Source organism: Dermacentor albipictus, chromosome 3 (genome assembly GCF_038994185.2).
Source record: "Dermacentor albipictus isolate Rhodes 1998 colony chromosome 3, USDA_Dalb.pri_finalv2, whole genome shotgun sequence".
Taxonomy (NCBI): Eukaryota; Metazoa; Arthropoda; class Arachnida; order Ixodida; family Ixodidae; genus Dermacentor; species Dermacentor albipictus.
Window position 1 is genome coordinate 67,580,057 of NC_091823.1, and position 16,705 is coordinate 67,596,761.

Consider the following 16,705-nt stretch of genomic DNA (forward strand, 5'->3'; position numbering starts at 1 on the left):
TCGCCAAGCATGCGTAAATCTGTACTACTTACACATGTTTCAAAGCAAGATTCTTGGGATACACGATTTGGCAGTGTCGTGGTCGACATTTCCACGACACTACGTACGGTACGCTATGCTCCTGGCCGACTGGAGTCTGGCGATGTAGAGCCCAGTAAAATGTGTTACTTATATCGCACAATTTTCTTGAGTCGTCCTGACATGAGTGAACGCATTTTAAGTGTTTACGAATAAAATGCTAAGGTAGGCAACTGATATATAATTTCCTGAATTCTCTCTAGCTGACTACAGCCAACTTGTTGTTAAGCCCTTACAACGTAGAGAGCAAGAGAAAACAGTAGTTTCTGTCAGAATGTTTTTTTTTCTAAGTTACTTGCACTCAATTGGTTAACTGGATTCTGAAAAACTGTCTGCATATGGCATCACTTCTTCCGTTTCTTTCGAGTGAATGTATTTTCGGCGTTAGCCATGCCACAGCATCGCGTGCCCCGCGTGGTGGCAAACTCTGCTTGCGTTTTCAATGTCTCCCTTATGCGTAGACAACCTTAAGGGCTGAATTCTAAAATTGACGCTCGAGCATTTTTTTTTTCTTTCGGTGGTCGTTTCGTTGTGCGCACCGGGATGGTGATGACTCATTTTATGAATTTTGCTTGCCATGTAGTTTAGGAATAGTACATCCCACAAGCACTGCCTGCGGTATAGTTAGGGGGGGAAACTTGCAATTTGGTAAAATTTTAATGCTTTACGAAAGAGCAACACATCTCGTGGTGTACACAAAATGCAGGGAGAACATATAACGCGTTAATTATCGTTACATATTTTCGTGACAACCGAACACTTGACACATGGAGCAGTCATCTACTGCTAAATGTTATGTCTGCCTTAAACGGCACCACATAACAAATTTTTATGGGTGGCTCAATTTCACTGCGTTACGTTCATGTTTTCTGGTTTCCATCGAATTCTAGTCGATTAACTTTTTACTTTCTCCGAGATTTCTCATACTACCTGCCGAACCTCTCGAAGCACTTCTGCTTAAAATGCGTGTAACACTACGCTGAGAAAATATGGCTAGGATAGTAGTTTACCGGTACGTTTATTGGTTTTTGAGTGCCCGTTATAGATATTTTGGCAGAAGAAATGTAAAAAAAGGAAGAAACTTATTCGCCTAAGTAACGCTCGCACAATCGCATAGAGTATGGAATATAGGCAGATAAAGGCGCAATACATTCAGAATATTTAGTGGTAAGGCTAGAACTGCCTATTTCACAAACATGCTTGTCATAAATGTACAACCTAAGAATGCAACGTCTAGAAACGTATTCATAACCTCTAAAGTTATCATTTTTGTGCTGATATTTACGTTACATATGCTTTAGCAACAGGTAATGCACTATTGGCTCACGTAGTCATGCTTCAACGTATAACCTTTAAGTGCAAAACATGAGTACAGAATTGTTTATATTTCACTATGCCGCTATTCGCTAATTATGCAATGTAAATACCTAACTATCGCACTCTTTCATTTTTATTACTCGCAGTTCTTGACACCAACTACGACATGCGGTTCTCGGACAAGCACGTGGTCGCCGGCAATCCGGTTTTGCTTCAGTGCCCCATCCCCAGCCATTTGGGGGACCACGTGTTCGTGACGTCATGGCAGCGAGTCGACGGGTACGTCATCACAAGGAACACGCATGGAGGTCAGTAGCATTGTAACCCCGGGGCAACCGCTGACCTTTTTGAAATGGTGCTGTACGTGAGCTTCTTTCCACTGTCAGTCAAACGTAAATTTTCATCTGCACATCAGAGTTGAAGTAACGCTACTAAGTTCTGAATGTGCCACTTGCACTTCGCCACCAAATCTAGTGACAATGTTAGGGATAATCACCCATGCTGGGCGCTTGACGCAATGGACTGGGTACTATATAATGAAGTCGAGCGAAAGGAATCACCTTGAATTGTTGGCGCTTGTAACGCCACAACAAGTGGTCATGCTCCCAGCAGGGAGAGAAAAATTCAATAGATTCACTTGGTATTTTATTTTCGAAGGCTAAAGATAACGTCAAAAGCAGGGGCCCGCAGGAAAGAGCAATGGGAGGTGGAAATATCTAGCAATAATGTAGGTGCCCCTGCCGACAGCACTAATAAGATTTAGGATGGCCTCTTCAACGTCGGTAATTCGACTACTGCACAAACTGTCAGTAAGTGCTTTCGAACTTCCCATACACGAGACCACAGAGCTCTGTGCCTCGTTCTTTCTTTCTATGTAGAGTGCAGAATAATACGCCTTTGGGCTGCTTTTAACAGCGAATGCATATGAAAGAAACAACACTCAAAGCAAATGATATCAGATGAGGGTGCCATGCAGACTGCTGCCTTCAGGCTGTTTCTTCTTTGGTAAGCTGAGTAAGAAAAAAGAGAGGCTCTTCTGCTCCGGAATATTTTTCGTTTCTTAAAAGACCTGCCTAATAAACGTCCTTCTTATTTTACAACGTATACTAGCGATTCCACGAGCGGTAACACGGAGTGCGCACACATGGCAAGCACATTCAACTGCTCTGTAATTTTTAATCTCGTTTCTTCATTTCTTTTACAAGTAGTTTCTCCTTCCCAAAATCATTTGCCTGCGCACTAGCAAGTAGCATGTTCGCGTTAAATAATTGGAGTCCACACAATATTTTCACCTGAGGCCTTCAAACTTCGCAGTTTTCTTGAAGCAAGAATATCCAGGAAACTTGTAATCATAATTTTTATTCATATCGTCGCTACATATGTATAACTACATGCGTAGTGCTTATTGCTCTTCTCTGGTTGCATATAATAAGTTTGAACTCTGTACAGAAAGCACTTATACGAATAATACTTATTTAAAACAGCATTGCACGCTTGTTGACCAGCTGTCTCCAAGTGTCCTTTTCTTGACGTGCCAGTTTGCTGTAAGCGCGTAAAATTTTTCATACCATGAAACCACCTGAAAACAAGAGAGAGAGAGAGAGAGAGAGAAAGAGAGAGAGGCAAAGCAATGACAAGCAGGTTAACCAGAGATTATCTCCGGCCGGCTACCCTGTACCGGGAGATATGCAAAGGTATCCGATAGGTGAGACAGATAAAAAGAATTATCCCCCCTCCCCACATGCACACATACACAGGATACAGAACTCTTTCTGTGGGCACTGTCACGCAGACTGCAAAGGCGTTCCTAGTGTTACCCAGTGTCACCGTCCAATCCCACATCGCAGAGTGTACAGTCACAACTTGTCGCAATGTCCCGTGTCACCTGTAAACAAAGAACTCAATGCGCAAAGCAGCTTATGAAAGATCTACTCGGCCGCGACACGTCATACTGCTCTTCATTCATCCCCATTTTTTGTTATTCTTCGTCTTTCTCCCGAGAGGACAAACAGAGACGAACAGGTAAAAACAGGTAGCCATGTAAAGCAGATCGGAGAATACGGCCTCAAGACGCAGTGTGAGAATACAAGCAAGAGATACTCTATAACTGCTTCCCGTATTTTTCCGCTTCCCGATCGCTTGCTAAAGGAAGGCGAAACGCTATTCTCTGAAGAACGTGTGTCGATTATGGCTGTCGCGGAACCTAAATGGCGCATTCATTCTCGAATGCCTCGCGAATGCGAGGTTCAGCTTTTCTTGTCTCCGTTGCTCGTGCTTGGAGTCAGTCGTCAATTGTTCCAGATATTTATGTTTTCTTTCACTCAGCACTCACTGCGTTCGCTTTACAATAGCCAGGAAGCGTACGGTACACTTCGCTATTCGCGCACGTCTGTGGGAGAACTACTCTTTCGTATGTCTTTCTTTTGCTGCTTAGTGGAAAGCGGCAAGTCTCTTATAGCCTTCATGACGTTCTTCTATAGCCTTTTCCGCATGGAACTTCAAGCAAAGAAGCAACACCCGAGAAATGTGCTTCGGGCTCTAAGAGGCTCTGGAGCGCAACAGCGCTCTTGCATATAGATCGAAGAAAAAGGAAACGGTCGGAGAGCAAGCGCAGAGGATGGAAGCAGCAGCACAGCGTTGATAAACGGGGCTTCGAGGCAAAAGTCAGAGGCGCCTGGAAGGCGTTCGTTTGCATTGCAAACAAGATGGCATCGCAGCGTTCGGAGCGAGGTTTGTAAGTATCCCAGCGTATAGTTGTTGTGATGTTGAAGGTCAAACCGGCGCTCACTGCGATTTTTCACCGTTGGGCGTCATTTTATCCGGCCGTAGATGTTTGAGTTCTTCGCGGCGTGGATACAGAGAACCGTGCTCCTAAAGGTCAAAGCCACCGTGGGGCTACACATGAGGCCGCTGCGGCTAATGGATGGCGTCAGTATTGGAAATGAGGCAACGCTCAGTCTGTATAACACATTTATAGCGACGTTTAATTTTCGAAATTTCTCTACTGAGACGCCAGAAAGTCATCACTACTGACACCATATGTTCTCCTGCTGCACGCGTGTTCAGCTATACGGCTCACCTACTTCAGGCAACGGAATAGTCATGTCTTTGTAGAGCACAAAAACATAACCTCTCACCTATCTACATAGATGGATTAAAATCTTCATCATGGACAATGCGTTGAGCCGGTAAAGTGCGCAATGTAGCCAGAACACTTCTAAACAGAACATGTATGCGCCTAGATCAAGCGATAAACAGTTATAGGAACACACAATCTTGCTTATTATTTCAACTTTCGTGGAGTAAATGAAGAGACGTGTGGAAAAAAATTCAATTAGGGGGTTTTACGTGCAAAAAACACCATCTGATTGTGAGGCACGCTGTAGTGGGCGACTCCAGAAATTTCGACCACCTCTGGTTCTTTGACGTCCACATAAATCTAATTACACAGGAGTTTTCCCATTTCGCCCCTATTGAAATGCGGCCGCCATGGCCGAGATTCGGTGCCGCCATCTCGTGGTTAGCAGCCCAAGAAAAGAGGTGTGAGGAGCGGGAGTACGTAGCATTGCTTAGTTGAGACAGTGCCCTGTATTTTCGCACTGCGCGCGAACCACGTGATTATTTAATGCCATGTCCAGCGAGAAACATTCTCTCTCATTTCCCGGCTCGCCTTTACCTATACATGCCGCTTAATGCAATTAAAGAAATCGTTTTTCGAATTCTCAAACGTTGTTTATTTGCATAAATCAAAGGCGAAGGTGGTTTGAGTTCATAAATCATGTAAAAATAGAGCTAATGTCGTGACGTTTTAAATAATAAATTGGGTCCGCATACGTAAACTTGTATACTATGACAGCATAGAGGGTGTTTTTTTGCTTTAGCTGCACCAATTTTTTTTAGATTGCCTATTGCGGATAGCACAATCCTAACCCTTGATCTATATTACTCGATGAGGTCGTCATTACTTCTACAAGAAATCAGAACGTTTAGTTAAGTAATTAACGCGATTACGCCAATTAACTTTTAAATTATTAACATATTACGCCGCATATTTCAATCTACGAATTATAGCCGCTGAGTTCGCACAGCGTATCCACTTAAAACAAATTGTCTTGACAGCACCAGTTCCGGGATAATAATCTTCAAATTGTCCATCGACATGCATTGGTTTTGTGCTTCAATGCATAAAACAGCGGTTTCTTTAAGAAGTAGCTGGAATGCCAATGCATATCGGTGGACACGTTGAAACCTAATATCTCGGAAATAGTGCCGTCCCGACAATTCATTTTAGGTGGATATGCCGTGCGAGCTCAGCTGTTATGATTCGTAGATTGAAATATGTGGTGTAAAGCAATTAATTAAAAGTTAATTAGCGCAATTGTGTTTACTATTCAGATAAGCATATTGATTTCTCCCAGAAGTAATGGCCGCCTCGTCGAGTAATTTAGATCAAGGGTTAGGATTGTGCTATCAGCCATAGGCAACCTTTAAAAAATTGCTTCGGCTGAAACAAACAAACAAACAAACAAACAAACAAACAAACAAACAAACAAACAAATAAACGAACAAACACCCTGTACATAGAATGGGCACAGTCGAAGTTGGTCGACGTTTTTCTTAATTTTAGCCTGTGCTACAAAATACGTTATTCCGCGTCCTTTAGAAAATTAAGGAACTTGCACCCCTAAACACGCTCATTTCACTGCCTCAATGCATTTCATTTTGTCCTATATGATTTAGCAAAAAAAAAGACCTTGTAACACACATTATTTCACTATATTACCAATAGCGTGTACTCCTGGTGTATAATAATAGAGGCCCATCGACCGCTTAAAGTAAACGCCTTCTGGCATCAACATCCGGGGTGAAATTCAGGCCTGCCATAACCACGAACTGCACGCCACAGCCACTCAGTGCACAAAAAAGTAACGATTAGTGGCTACTCCATTAGGCGCGCTTTCTCCAATCTTGTTTATGTTTTTGCTCAAAATACCTGCGGCAGTAAAAAAGCTATGGAAGCAAGACGGCACTGATGACACTGGGCTGATGACGGCAATACTTCACCGCCCAGAGTGATTTTTGGTGTCTAGATGCTGGGGGTATGTGATTTTTTTCTTTTAACTTCGTTAACGGACAGAAATCTAGCACTCCACCGGAGTGAACGAAGTATCGATCCAAGTTTATTACGGCGTATCTTCCCGCATCTGTCTGTACATTCTCAATCTTCCATTTTGTTTTTCTGGTTGTGTTTATTTGTTTAAGCATTGATAAAAGGCCAGGATCGATGAATGCAACAAACTTGCTCAGTAGTTCGTCACGAGTGCATTTTTTTACGGTTTCTTCTCTCGTGGTTTGTCCAGAATATCTCAAAGACTCTTTGCTTCTTGCTTTTCTTCTCACATTTCTCTCTCTCTCTCTTTCTTTCGGGCGCCTGTGTACCACGCTTCGATCTTTGCATTCAGATACTCAAGATAAGGGGAAAACGTCCACCTTATTTTGCTGCCATTGCATTCGTCGACCACGAACGAAGTCGCTGCCCGGTAGGCGCAGTATTGGAAGCGATATCGAGCTGTGGGTGGAAGCACTGTCACCGCGTTATTGTGTACGAGCCGTTGGCAGCGGAGCGGCGCTTCGATGTTAGCGGTTTGCGTCGGTTGTTGGATAATAAAACGCGTTAACTGCAGTGAACTCATAATATAAATATACATTTAAATATTTCTTTGTGAGGTATATTATATACAAGGCCCCTATATGGGGCATTGAGTAAGGGGGGCATGGGACCAAGTAAGCACATAAAAGGGGACATCTAGTGGCAATACGAAGATAGCACAGAAAAGAAAGGAACATCAGCCAGGTGCGCACCCTAAATGTGACAGAAACATAATAGCGACATACAGCCGTGTATCAGCACATTAAAAAAGAAGCACTCGATGGTTTTGTAACAAACATGTGTCTACAATGTCACGTTTTCGTACGAAATGCACACAACGTTTCTACAATACTTGAAGGAAGCACAAAACCCAGTTTCTGTTCTTGGACTTCCTCGGTTCTTTTTTTGCTCGTGATTGAGTGGTCTTCTGCCTATTTACTCTATATAGAGTACGGCTGTTGGGCAACTCATCTTTCTCCTATTTTTGCACTTGTTATAAACGTGTTTGTATTACTGTACAGTGAACCTAAAGTAGCTTCTTAATGCGTAATCGAATGCGTAAGCGAAATGTGAAGGTTGTGGGATCGTTCCTCACCTGGCGGCAAGCTGCTTTTTCATCCACTTTCATTTCCATTAATTTATCATTTCTTCCTTGGATTTATTAGGCACAAGTAATTTCCCCTATGCTGTCCTTGCTATCAGTGTTTGTTGGCTTCTTATGATATGACTAATAAAAATCGGGCCCCTCGGTTAACCCTCTTTCTTCTCGTTTACTACACAACGAGGGTCTCGAATCCGGCAACATTGACGCCTTCAGGTAGCATGTATGGGTTTATTGACCGGTTCCTTTCACCCAACAAGATCACGTTCTTGTGACGCCTGCGGCAGAAAAAAGATGTTCCACATCCGTCGCCAAAGTCTGTCAGTAGTGGCACTGGCTAACACTCCCAGGGTTCTACTAGAAAACATAAATACCCAAGAAAGTGGATAGGGAAACGGCACCGCGGTAGCTCAATTGGTAGAGCATCGCACACGAAATGCGAAGGTTGTGAGATCGTTCCCCACCTGCGGCAAGCTGTTTCTTCATGCACTTTCATTTCCATTATTCTATGATTTATATATTTATTTGATTTATTAGGTACGAGTAATTCCCCTATGTTGTCCTTGGTGTCAGTGTTTATTGGTTTCTTACGATATGACTAATAAAAATTGGGCCCCTCGGTTAACCCCCTTTCTTCTCGTTTATACCCTTAAGGGTGCTTCGTTCTGACACTGGTAACATCCTTACCGTTAGGCCCTTACAAAAATTTCTAGAGGATGACAATGGAGGTCTAACGTGACGTGCGATCATTCATTCTGACAGCCTCATTCTGAGAGCCTTGGGCGCACAGAAATATCCTACAGGATAATTTCATATCTCTCCTGTGAAATTATCTTGTCGGATATTTCTGTGTGCCCAAGGCTGTCAGGCCGGTTACATTGTTTTCAACTACGTCTTTTGTTATCGCATGTCTAGTTAGGGCTCCGTTGCTGGCCTCTATAAATTGTCGTAAGGCCCTAACGGTAAGGGTGTTTACCAGTGCGAAAGAAAAGACCGTTAGGGATGTAATCATTTTTACAGCGTATAACGACTAGCAGATGATGCGACGCGTCATCTGCACTATGCGTCGCTCAGCCAATGTCCCCCAGGCGGCGACTCCACTCGATGTCACGGTCAATATCTTTCAACAAAATGAAACGAAAAAAATGTCAAAGGTGATAAAAAAAGTGTTATTGCTCTTATTGGGTGCACTGAGTTCTTCTGGTGAGGAAAGATTATTGCACCTAGAAAATGTCTATATTCACGTGCACCCGCTGTGGTAGCCCAATGTATACGGCGCTGCGTGGCTGAGCTCGATGTTGTTCCTGCATTTCGCCCTGATTTCGATGATGGCGAAATGTATATGTACTTCGATTAGGTGCGCGTTAAAGAACTCCAAGTTATCAAAGTTAATCCGGCGTCCCCCACTTCAGCGTGTCTCATAATCAGATCGTGTTTTGAGAACGCAACACCGCATAATTTATTTTATTTTATTGTACGTGCACCATGGTCAGAAAGTATTCGGTTGACGGCCGAAAGGGACGAACAAACTGAGAACGACTGCGTCGTAGATTGCGTAGGCGTTATCCTACGTTCTCGGATACATCTGATGGCGTACATCAACGGTACTTTGATTTCGCTACGATAGGTGCTATGTGTTCATCACAGCCCTATATGGAAGTATTGGCACCAAGCGACACCAGGTAACGAATACATCGGCAGAGTGTTCCGTGTAAGCGTAATTTAAGCGTGACTAAAACAACTAAGGTAATCGCAAATAGAATCAGGAACACCTTAGACTTCTGTCAACCAAAGGACCAGGCAGGATTCCGTAAAAGCTACTGAATAGACCATATTCACACTATCAATCAGGTGATAGAGAAATGATTGGAATATGATCAACCTTTATGTATAGCTTTCATTGATTACGAAAAAGCGTTTGATTCACATGAAACCTCAGTACTCATGGAGGCATTACGGAATCAGGGTGTAGACGAGCCGTATGTAAAAATACGGAAAGGTATCTATAGAGCTCCACAGCCGCCGTAGTCCTCTATAAAGAAAGCAGCAAAATCCCAATAAAGAAAGGCGTCAGGCAGGGAGATACGATCTCTCCAATGCTATTCACAGCATGTTTACAGGAGGTATTCAGAGGCCTGGGTTGGGAAGAATAGGGGATAAATGTTAATGGAGAATACCTTAGTAACTTGCGATTCTCTAATGATAGTGCCTTGCTTAGTAATTCAGGCGACCAATTACAATGCATGCTCACTGACTTGGAGTGGCAAAGCAGAAGGGTGGGTCTAAAAATTAATCTGCAGAAAACTAAAGTAATGTTTAACAGTCTCGAAAGAGAACAGCAGTTTACGATAAGTAGCGAGGCACCGGAAGTGGTAAGGGAATACATCTACTTAGGACAGGTGGTGACCGCAGATCCGGACCACGAGTCTGAAATTTATTTTTATTTATTTACAATACTGCCAGTCTCTACTGAGACCATACCAGGAGGGCACTATACATATGTACATGTACACTGATAATGTTAAGTATTAATACATGTATAAAGTCAGTTTTGCACCTTAAAACATAAACAATTTTCACTACAAAAATGTATACACCAAACACAAGTACATGCAAACTTTCAAAAAAAAAATTTAAGAAATGGCAATTGAGGTATTCTATGCTGCATACCCGACTACATACACAGGGCACAAGTACATGGTAGTTTGCACGATCAATAATAGCAGTAGCAATTTTAACCTGCTAAACAATTTTTTCAATTTTTAATTCAAATTGAGACAGTGACTCTGTGTTAGTGGTGAGAGGTGATAACATATTCCATTCACGGATCGCAACAGGAAAAAAGGAATATTTAAACACATTATTATTACATTTATATTCTACTAAGGTGTTTGTGTGTTTGTGCCTGGTAGGTCGTGTTTGTGAATAAGATATGTAACTTGAAATGTCAATTTTGAAAGAATTATGCAGAAGTTGATAAAGAAATTTCAAACGTGCCTGTTTCGCTCGTGCTTCGAGCGTAAGGAGCCCAGAAATTGCTAGAAGATTAGAGGGAGAGTCCTCACGTCTAAATTTGTTGTGGATAAATCGAATGGCCTTCCTTTGTATTGTTTCTATTTTCTTTATGTTAGTTTGGGTGTGAGGGAACCATACAGTGTTTCCGTATTCGAGGAAATAATCAGAAGAATAATCAGAAGAATAAGAATGGGCTGGGGTGCATTTGGCGTGCATTTGGCAGACCAGGAACAGCAGGTTGCCATTATCCCTCAAGAGAAAAGTGTCTAACAGCTGTGTCTTACCAGTACTCACGTACGGGGCAAAAACCTGCAGGCTTACGAAAAGGGTTCTAAGGAAGGAAGGAAATGAACTTTATTCGACGTCCTGCAGGCCACGAGAACTTTGGGCTCTAATGGAGTGGGCGTCTCCCACGACGGAACTGGGAGGTTGAGTTTCCTGGTGGCGTCGTGGACTTGCTGGACGGCCCAGAGTTGGGGAACGAGTTCTTTGCTCCGGATTGCTTCTTCAAACTTGCGCTTGTCCTGTTCGCAGTTTATGTGAGCTTGCGAGCACGGCCAGAGTAAATGATAGACGTTAAGAGATGTATTGCAGTTGGAGCAATAAGACTTGTCGTGGAGCTCAGGCATGTAATGGTGTAGTCTGTTTTGCGTGGCGTATGTGTCTGTTTGTGGCATTCTGAGTGTAACCGCTTGAGCTCGAGTGAGCGTGCGATGTGGCGTGCTATACACTCTACGTTGTAAATAGTAGTGTTGAGTGATTTCATTGTATGTAGTGGGGGCGTCCTTGTTCTCCGAGTGGCCGGGTGAAGCCGCGTGGTCTGTAAGCGCGCGCGCAGCCTCGTGTGCCGCCTCGTTAAGGTTAGGTACGTCGCCGATCTGTGGTCATAAGTGTGCCGGGAACCAGTATATGACCCTTTTCGACGGTCTGCGCACAGTCTCTCAGAATTGTTAAAAAGGGTTCTACTTAAATTGAGGACGACGCAACGAGCTATGGAAAGAAAAAATGATAGGTGTAACGTTAAGGGACAAGAAAAGAGCAGATTAGGTGAGGGAACAAACTCGAGTTAATGACATCTTAGTTGAAATCAAGAAAAAGAAATGGACAGGGGCAGGACATCCAATGAGGAGGGAAGATAACCGATGGCCATTAAGGGTTACGGACTGGATTCCAAGGGAAGAAAAGCGTAACAGGGGGCGGCAGAAAGTTAGGTGGGCGCATGAGGTTAAGAAGTCTGCAGGGACAACATGGCCACAATTAGTACATGACCGGGGTAGTTGGAGAACTGTGGGAGAGGCCTTTGCCCTGCAGTGGGCGTAAACAGGATGATGATGATGATGATGATGATGACGATGACGAAAAAACGTAAGTGCTTCGGCGAGTTCGTTGCAGGCAGTCTAGAGGGGCGAAATATTTCTGGCACGTGAATGCAACATAGCGATTAACTCCTGCTTATCGAGCATTCGTTCGAGCATTCATTTGACTGTTAAAAAATATGTCTATGAGAATTAGTGAAATGGGTGTTTTTCTTTACTGAAATATGGTAATAAAATAGATTTTATTCACGCTACCTGCTAGTTACCTACAACAGACATTGAAGCGCGGTGCCGCGTCGGTTACTTCGAACAGTATTTGTGGAACATAATGAATGTAGCAGTAACGAAAACGATTGCTAGAAAGGTGTCAGGAAATCATATGCAGAAGTATGTATATGCCAAAATTTAAATCTATGTCCGATTCCAGAAACAATGGGATAAAGCCTTGAAAATATTTCTATTGTTCTTGAGGAAATAAGGATAAGCGAAGAATTTGCTTTGCTTCAAGTTCAATTAAAAGCAGTAAAGAAATGCGAAAGATGATCTGAAGTGAAGTAGTGCGCGATACGAAAGAATGTATTCACTTGTCGCTTCAATATCTGAAAGTTTTCTTCTTTTTTTCCTGGAGACGCGCCGTGTAAAATTCAGACCAACTAGAGGGCAACAGTATCGCTGTCAAGGAAAACTTGAGAGAAAGCGAAACAGGGCAGTATTATAACATGGAGACAAGAAAGAATATTGGCACGATTCTATGGCTTTGTCATCACTTGTGTTTTGTTGAACAAAATGTGCTACATACACTTCTGTAACAGCAGTAAAAGTTCAAACTACTTCATGATAGGAAAAGCACTTCTCAATGCTACACGGGTTACTATTTAGGATAATGTTTTTCTCGTAATAACTGTATTTTATTTCACGTTGCAAGTAATCATAAGAAAGCTACATAAAAAGAAGTACATCATGTTCTGCAAGTAAGCGCTACCTGATTACTTTTGCACAGATGACTACATAGTGACGACCGACGGGCAGCTCTACATCCGGGAGACGCGCGACGCCGAGGAACTGCTACGCTACCGGTGCCACACAGAGAACACGCTCACCCGGAGGAAGAAGACGAGCTCAAACTTCGTACGCTTGCTCCTCAGGGGTAAGTGCGTGGTATGGGCAACCGCCTAGCCTGTTTCCTTATTCTCTCTCCCTTTTTATTTAAGCACAGCGTGCTATTTTTCTCTGGTAAAAGCTAGTTAGAGCTGGAGTAACCGCTCAAAGTGCCTCCGTCGTCTGAAGCGCAATATCGCAACCTGGAAGTCGGGATCGGCCCACTCATCAAATGTCCAACTCTATAGTTGTAATGCCAATGATAAATGTGCTTATGACTAACTAGTGAAGGAAGTTACTCCGGTATTCCTGCTTAAGCACTGCGAGCAAATATTCCAACTTCTTTTTTCCCGACATGTGTTCACGCACATTCCGCCTTGTAAGTACTTTTTGTTAAATATCTTTAAGTTTCAGCTGCGGTAATGGTACGTATCGACCGCCATGTAAAGGACCATTGGTCCTAGTCAAGCTGCTATGACAGGTTTGGTGCCCACAATTCCTTCCAGCGTATATACAGATCAGTAAAATGAATTGAATTGAAAATTGAATTCCAACCAAAACCCACGCTATTGTACGAAGTCACTTAGCTCAAACATAGGTAGTCAAGGCCGTGAATTATTTGGAACATAATGAAATAGTAATGAAAGATTCAGCAAGGTGTATATTTGGTCAAGATTTAGCGTTGTGATAGTCAGCGCCCTACACTTCGAGCCCTAACCCTACGCTACGCGGATGGCGAACAAGCGCTCCACTTTCAACAATTATTTATTGATGGGAAATACATTTCTATGCGCCTCCTCCACTGACGGAAAATATGGGAGTAAGAACAAAAGCTAAATAGGTCGAGCACAAAAAAAAACGAAACATTGTCTGCGTCTTCTTACGTCATTTGATGATTATCATAAATGGCACACCACACGCACACTTTCAGTAGAAAAGACGTGGCAACTCTGGGATCTGCAGGCGATTGGCGTTCACAGTGATTCATGTGGTGAGACGCAAGCCACCAGTACGGACGCGTCTAATAAATCAGCCCACCCTTCTTTCACTCAAAGAAGGATGGGGAAAACGAACAAGGACAAAACAGAAAACACGGATGAGCGCAGTCCGTTTTTTTTTTATCTCGTCGCTGTTCGTTCGCGCCATCCTTCTTTGAGTACGAATTACCAACACACCCAACAGTTAGTACTTGTAAGTCTTTCTTTCGCGTTTACATGCCGTGAGGCATCGATAGGCAAGAGCAAGCATGCCTTCACCGCAACAAACTTAACGTGGCCTACATGAACTATTTTGAGCGCAAACATCAGTGGCCCGACTCGCCAACCTGCACAACTTATAGCACTACTGACGACTAGTAATATGCATATGTGATCGCTGCTGCTGCTTGTCAGAGAGACAGCTTTCAAAGACTGAACTCTATTTGCAGCGTGATCTTTATCTTGAAGCTGTGGCAGAATCTCGGCACGTACAAAAGCATTACCTGCGCGTTGCGCACTGTGAAAGCGCTGCTGGTGCTTCTGAGGTGCGCAGGCCTTAAAGAAACTTTGCGAACATCATTATTGTGTATATTTTTTATATGTTGAGTCTAAGTAGTTATCACCGCCTGCTGTAGTAACCGACGACCTTGCTTTGCTTCAAGTTCAATTAAAAATAGCAAAGAAATGCTAAAGATGATCTGAACTGGAGTACTGCGCGATACGAAAGAATGTATGCACTTTTCGCTTCAATATCTGAAAGTTTTCTTCTTTTTTCCTGGAGACGCACCGTGTAAAATTCAGACCGCCTAGAGGCTAACAGTATCGCTGTGAAGGAAAACTTGAGAGAAAGCGAAACAGGGCAGTATTATAACATGGAGACAAGAAAGAAAAGAGGCACGATTCTATGGCTTTGTCAACACTTGTGTTTTTTTGAACAAAATGTGCTACATACACTTCTGTGCCAGACTAACATCTCGAGTTTATCAATAGTTTGCCTCTCTGTCACATATAAGCAAAAATAAATAAATACAGAAGCAGGATAGTAAGTGTCCGCTGAAAGGAACACCATACCCACAAGCCTGAAGGGAGAAAGAAAAAAGGGCGAAAAAGTAGACGCAGACACAGCACCACAGATCAGCTTACACACAGAGTCTGGGCACTACGCACAGCAGTCGTGCCTCGTAGTTGTCAAGGGTTTCAGCGCAGCTTTGTGAGCCTTGTGTCGAGTTTGTGCTTGACCTTTTGGAAACAACAACCACAAAAAAGACATTGAGTACAATTCGAAAAAAAGAAATGCGACGCTGGAACTTGCGAGGCACTACAGAACGGTTCAACGTGATAAACGCACAGCATAACAGAAAAACAGCACAATGTATAACATAGCCTTATTACAGCAGGTTGTGTATGCCTTGTGCACGTTTCAATGAGTTTTATGTCGGTATATGTTGCGTTATCTACGTATAGTTATGGTTAGTTATGTGAATCGCCTCGTCTGCAAGACTGAATTTCTGGGCGTACTCTCGGACTATTTCAAGGCATTGACTGACGGAACTGTGGTATATCTGTACATTTTCCATTCATTCTCTTCTGAGCGTGTCACGACTTGTGTTCGGAGCTTGGCACGTGTTCGTGCTCTTAAAGCGTCTTCAGTGCTGTTCACTGTTTTTCTTTGCTTTCAGTATTGGTTTGCTCTTCTACGAGGAGCATACCCAGTGCCACTGAAGGTGCCTACTTCACCTTTAAATTTTTCTTAATAAAAGTAAAGTGAGACCGAAAACCTTGTCCAATCAAGCCTTCTCTCTCCACAGCCAGAGTAAAATTAAACACCTTCCTTATCTGTTCAACTAATCAGTTATGCTATAAATTTTGAGCAGGCTCGGCGGAATACGTTAACGAGATACGAGAGGCGGCACACACGAAGTCGTCTGTGTACAGAGAGACGCGCAGCGTGAATATTACATCGAGAAAGTTATAAAAGCATGATGGAACATTTGGAGCTTCGGGAAAAATGTTTACAAGGTACACTGTTGGTAAAAAATAAAGTCGTTTTGAAGGAGCCAAATTGGGAAGTCGCTAGTTGCTCTCTATATTTATTTTTGTGACCATTTATACACTAATTATTATTTTTTACTTGCCGTTATGTTCGTGTTATTAATATCAACGCTTTAGATCACACAAACGCTTGAAAAAATTTGAATATATGGCAGTCGGATAGAGCAGAGAAACGATCTCACATGCTCAAATGAATGGATAAAGGTTAGACTGAGTTGAATCATCAAATAGTACAATCGCTGATCAAAGCATGATTTAGCAATGTAATGCAGTGGATAATATTTTATAACAGACAGCTTCATGTGAGTTATCATTAGTTTTGTGTTGTAATTTGACCGCCGTTGCATGCGAGTGAGTAAGCTGAGTTTCTAAATCATTCACTATTCTATAGCCATGCACATCCGCGTAATATTGGGCCAAGAAACCCCGCTTTTGTTGATGCATTATGGGACAGCCTTAGTTTTTGGGCTCGACTGCAAAAGATAGTTTAAAATTGCATGGTTTAACGTTCCAAAAGCAACTCACTGGCTATCGAGCACACCGCCACTAAATGAGTGAGCGCAATTATTCCAGGAACAACAAGCAATAAGAAATAAGACGG

At 42.8% G+C, this 16,705-nt stretch overlaps 1 protein-coding gene across 12 annotated transcripts in view; it reads left to right on the top strand.

Moving 5' to 3' along the window:
* LOC135905513 (cell adhesion molecule Dscam1-like) overlaps positions 1–16,705 on the top strand; it is a 910,071-nt gene that overhangs the window by 819,238 nt on the left and 74,128 nt on the right. For all 12 annotated transcript variants that reach the window (XM_070535540.1, XM_070535538.1, XM_070535541.1 and 9 more), the window contains 2 exons: positions 1,542–1,703; positions 12,978–13,124. In XM_070535540.1, coding sequence (XP_070391641.1) covers positions 1,542–1,703; positions 12,978–13,124 — 309 coding nt within the window. The remainder of the gene's footprint in view (positions 1–1,541; positions 1,704–12,977; positions 13,125–16,705) is intronic.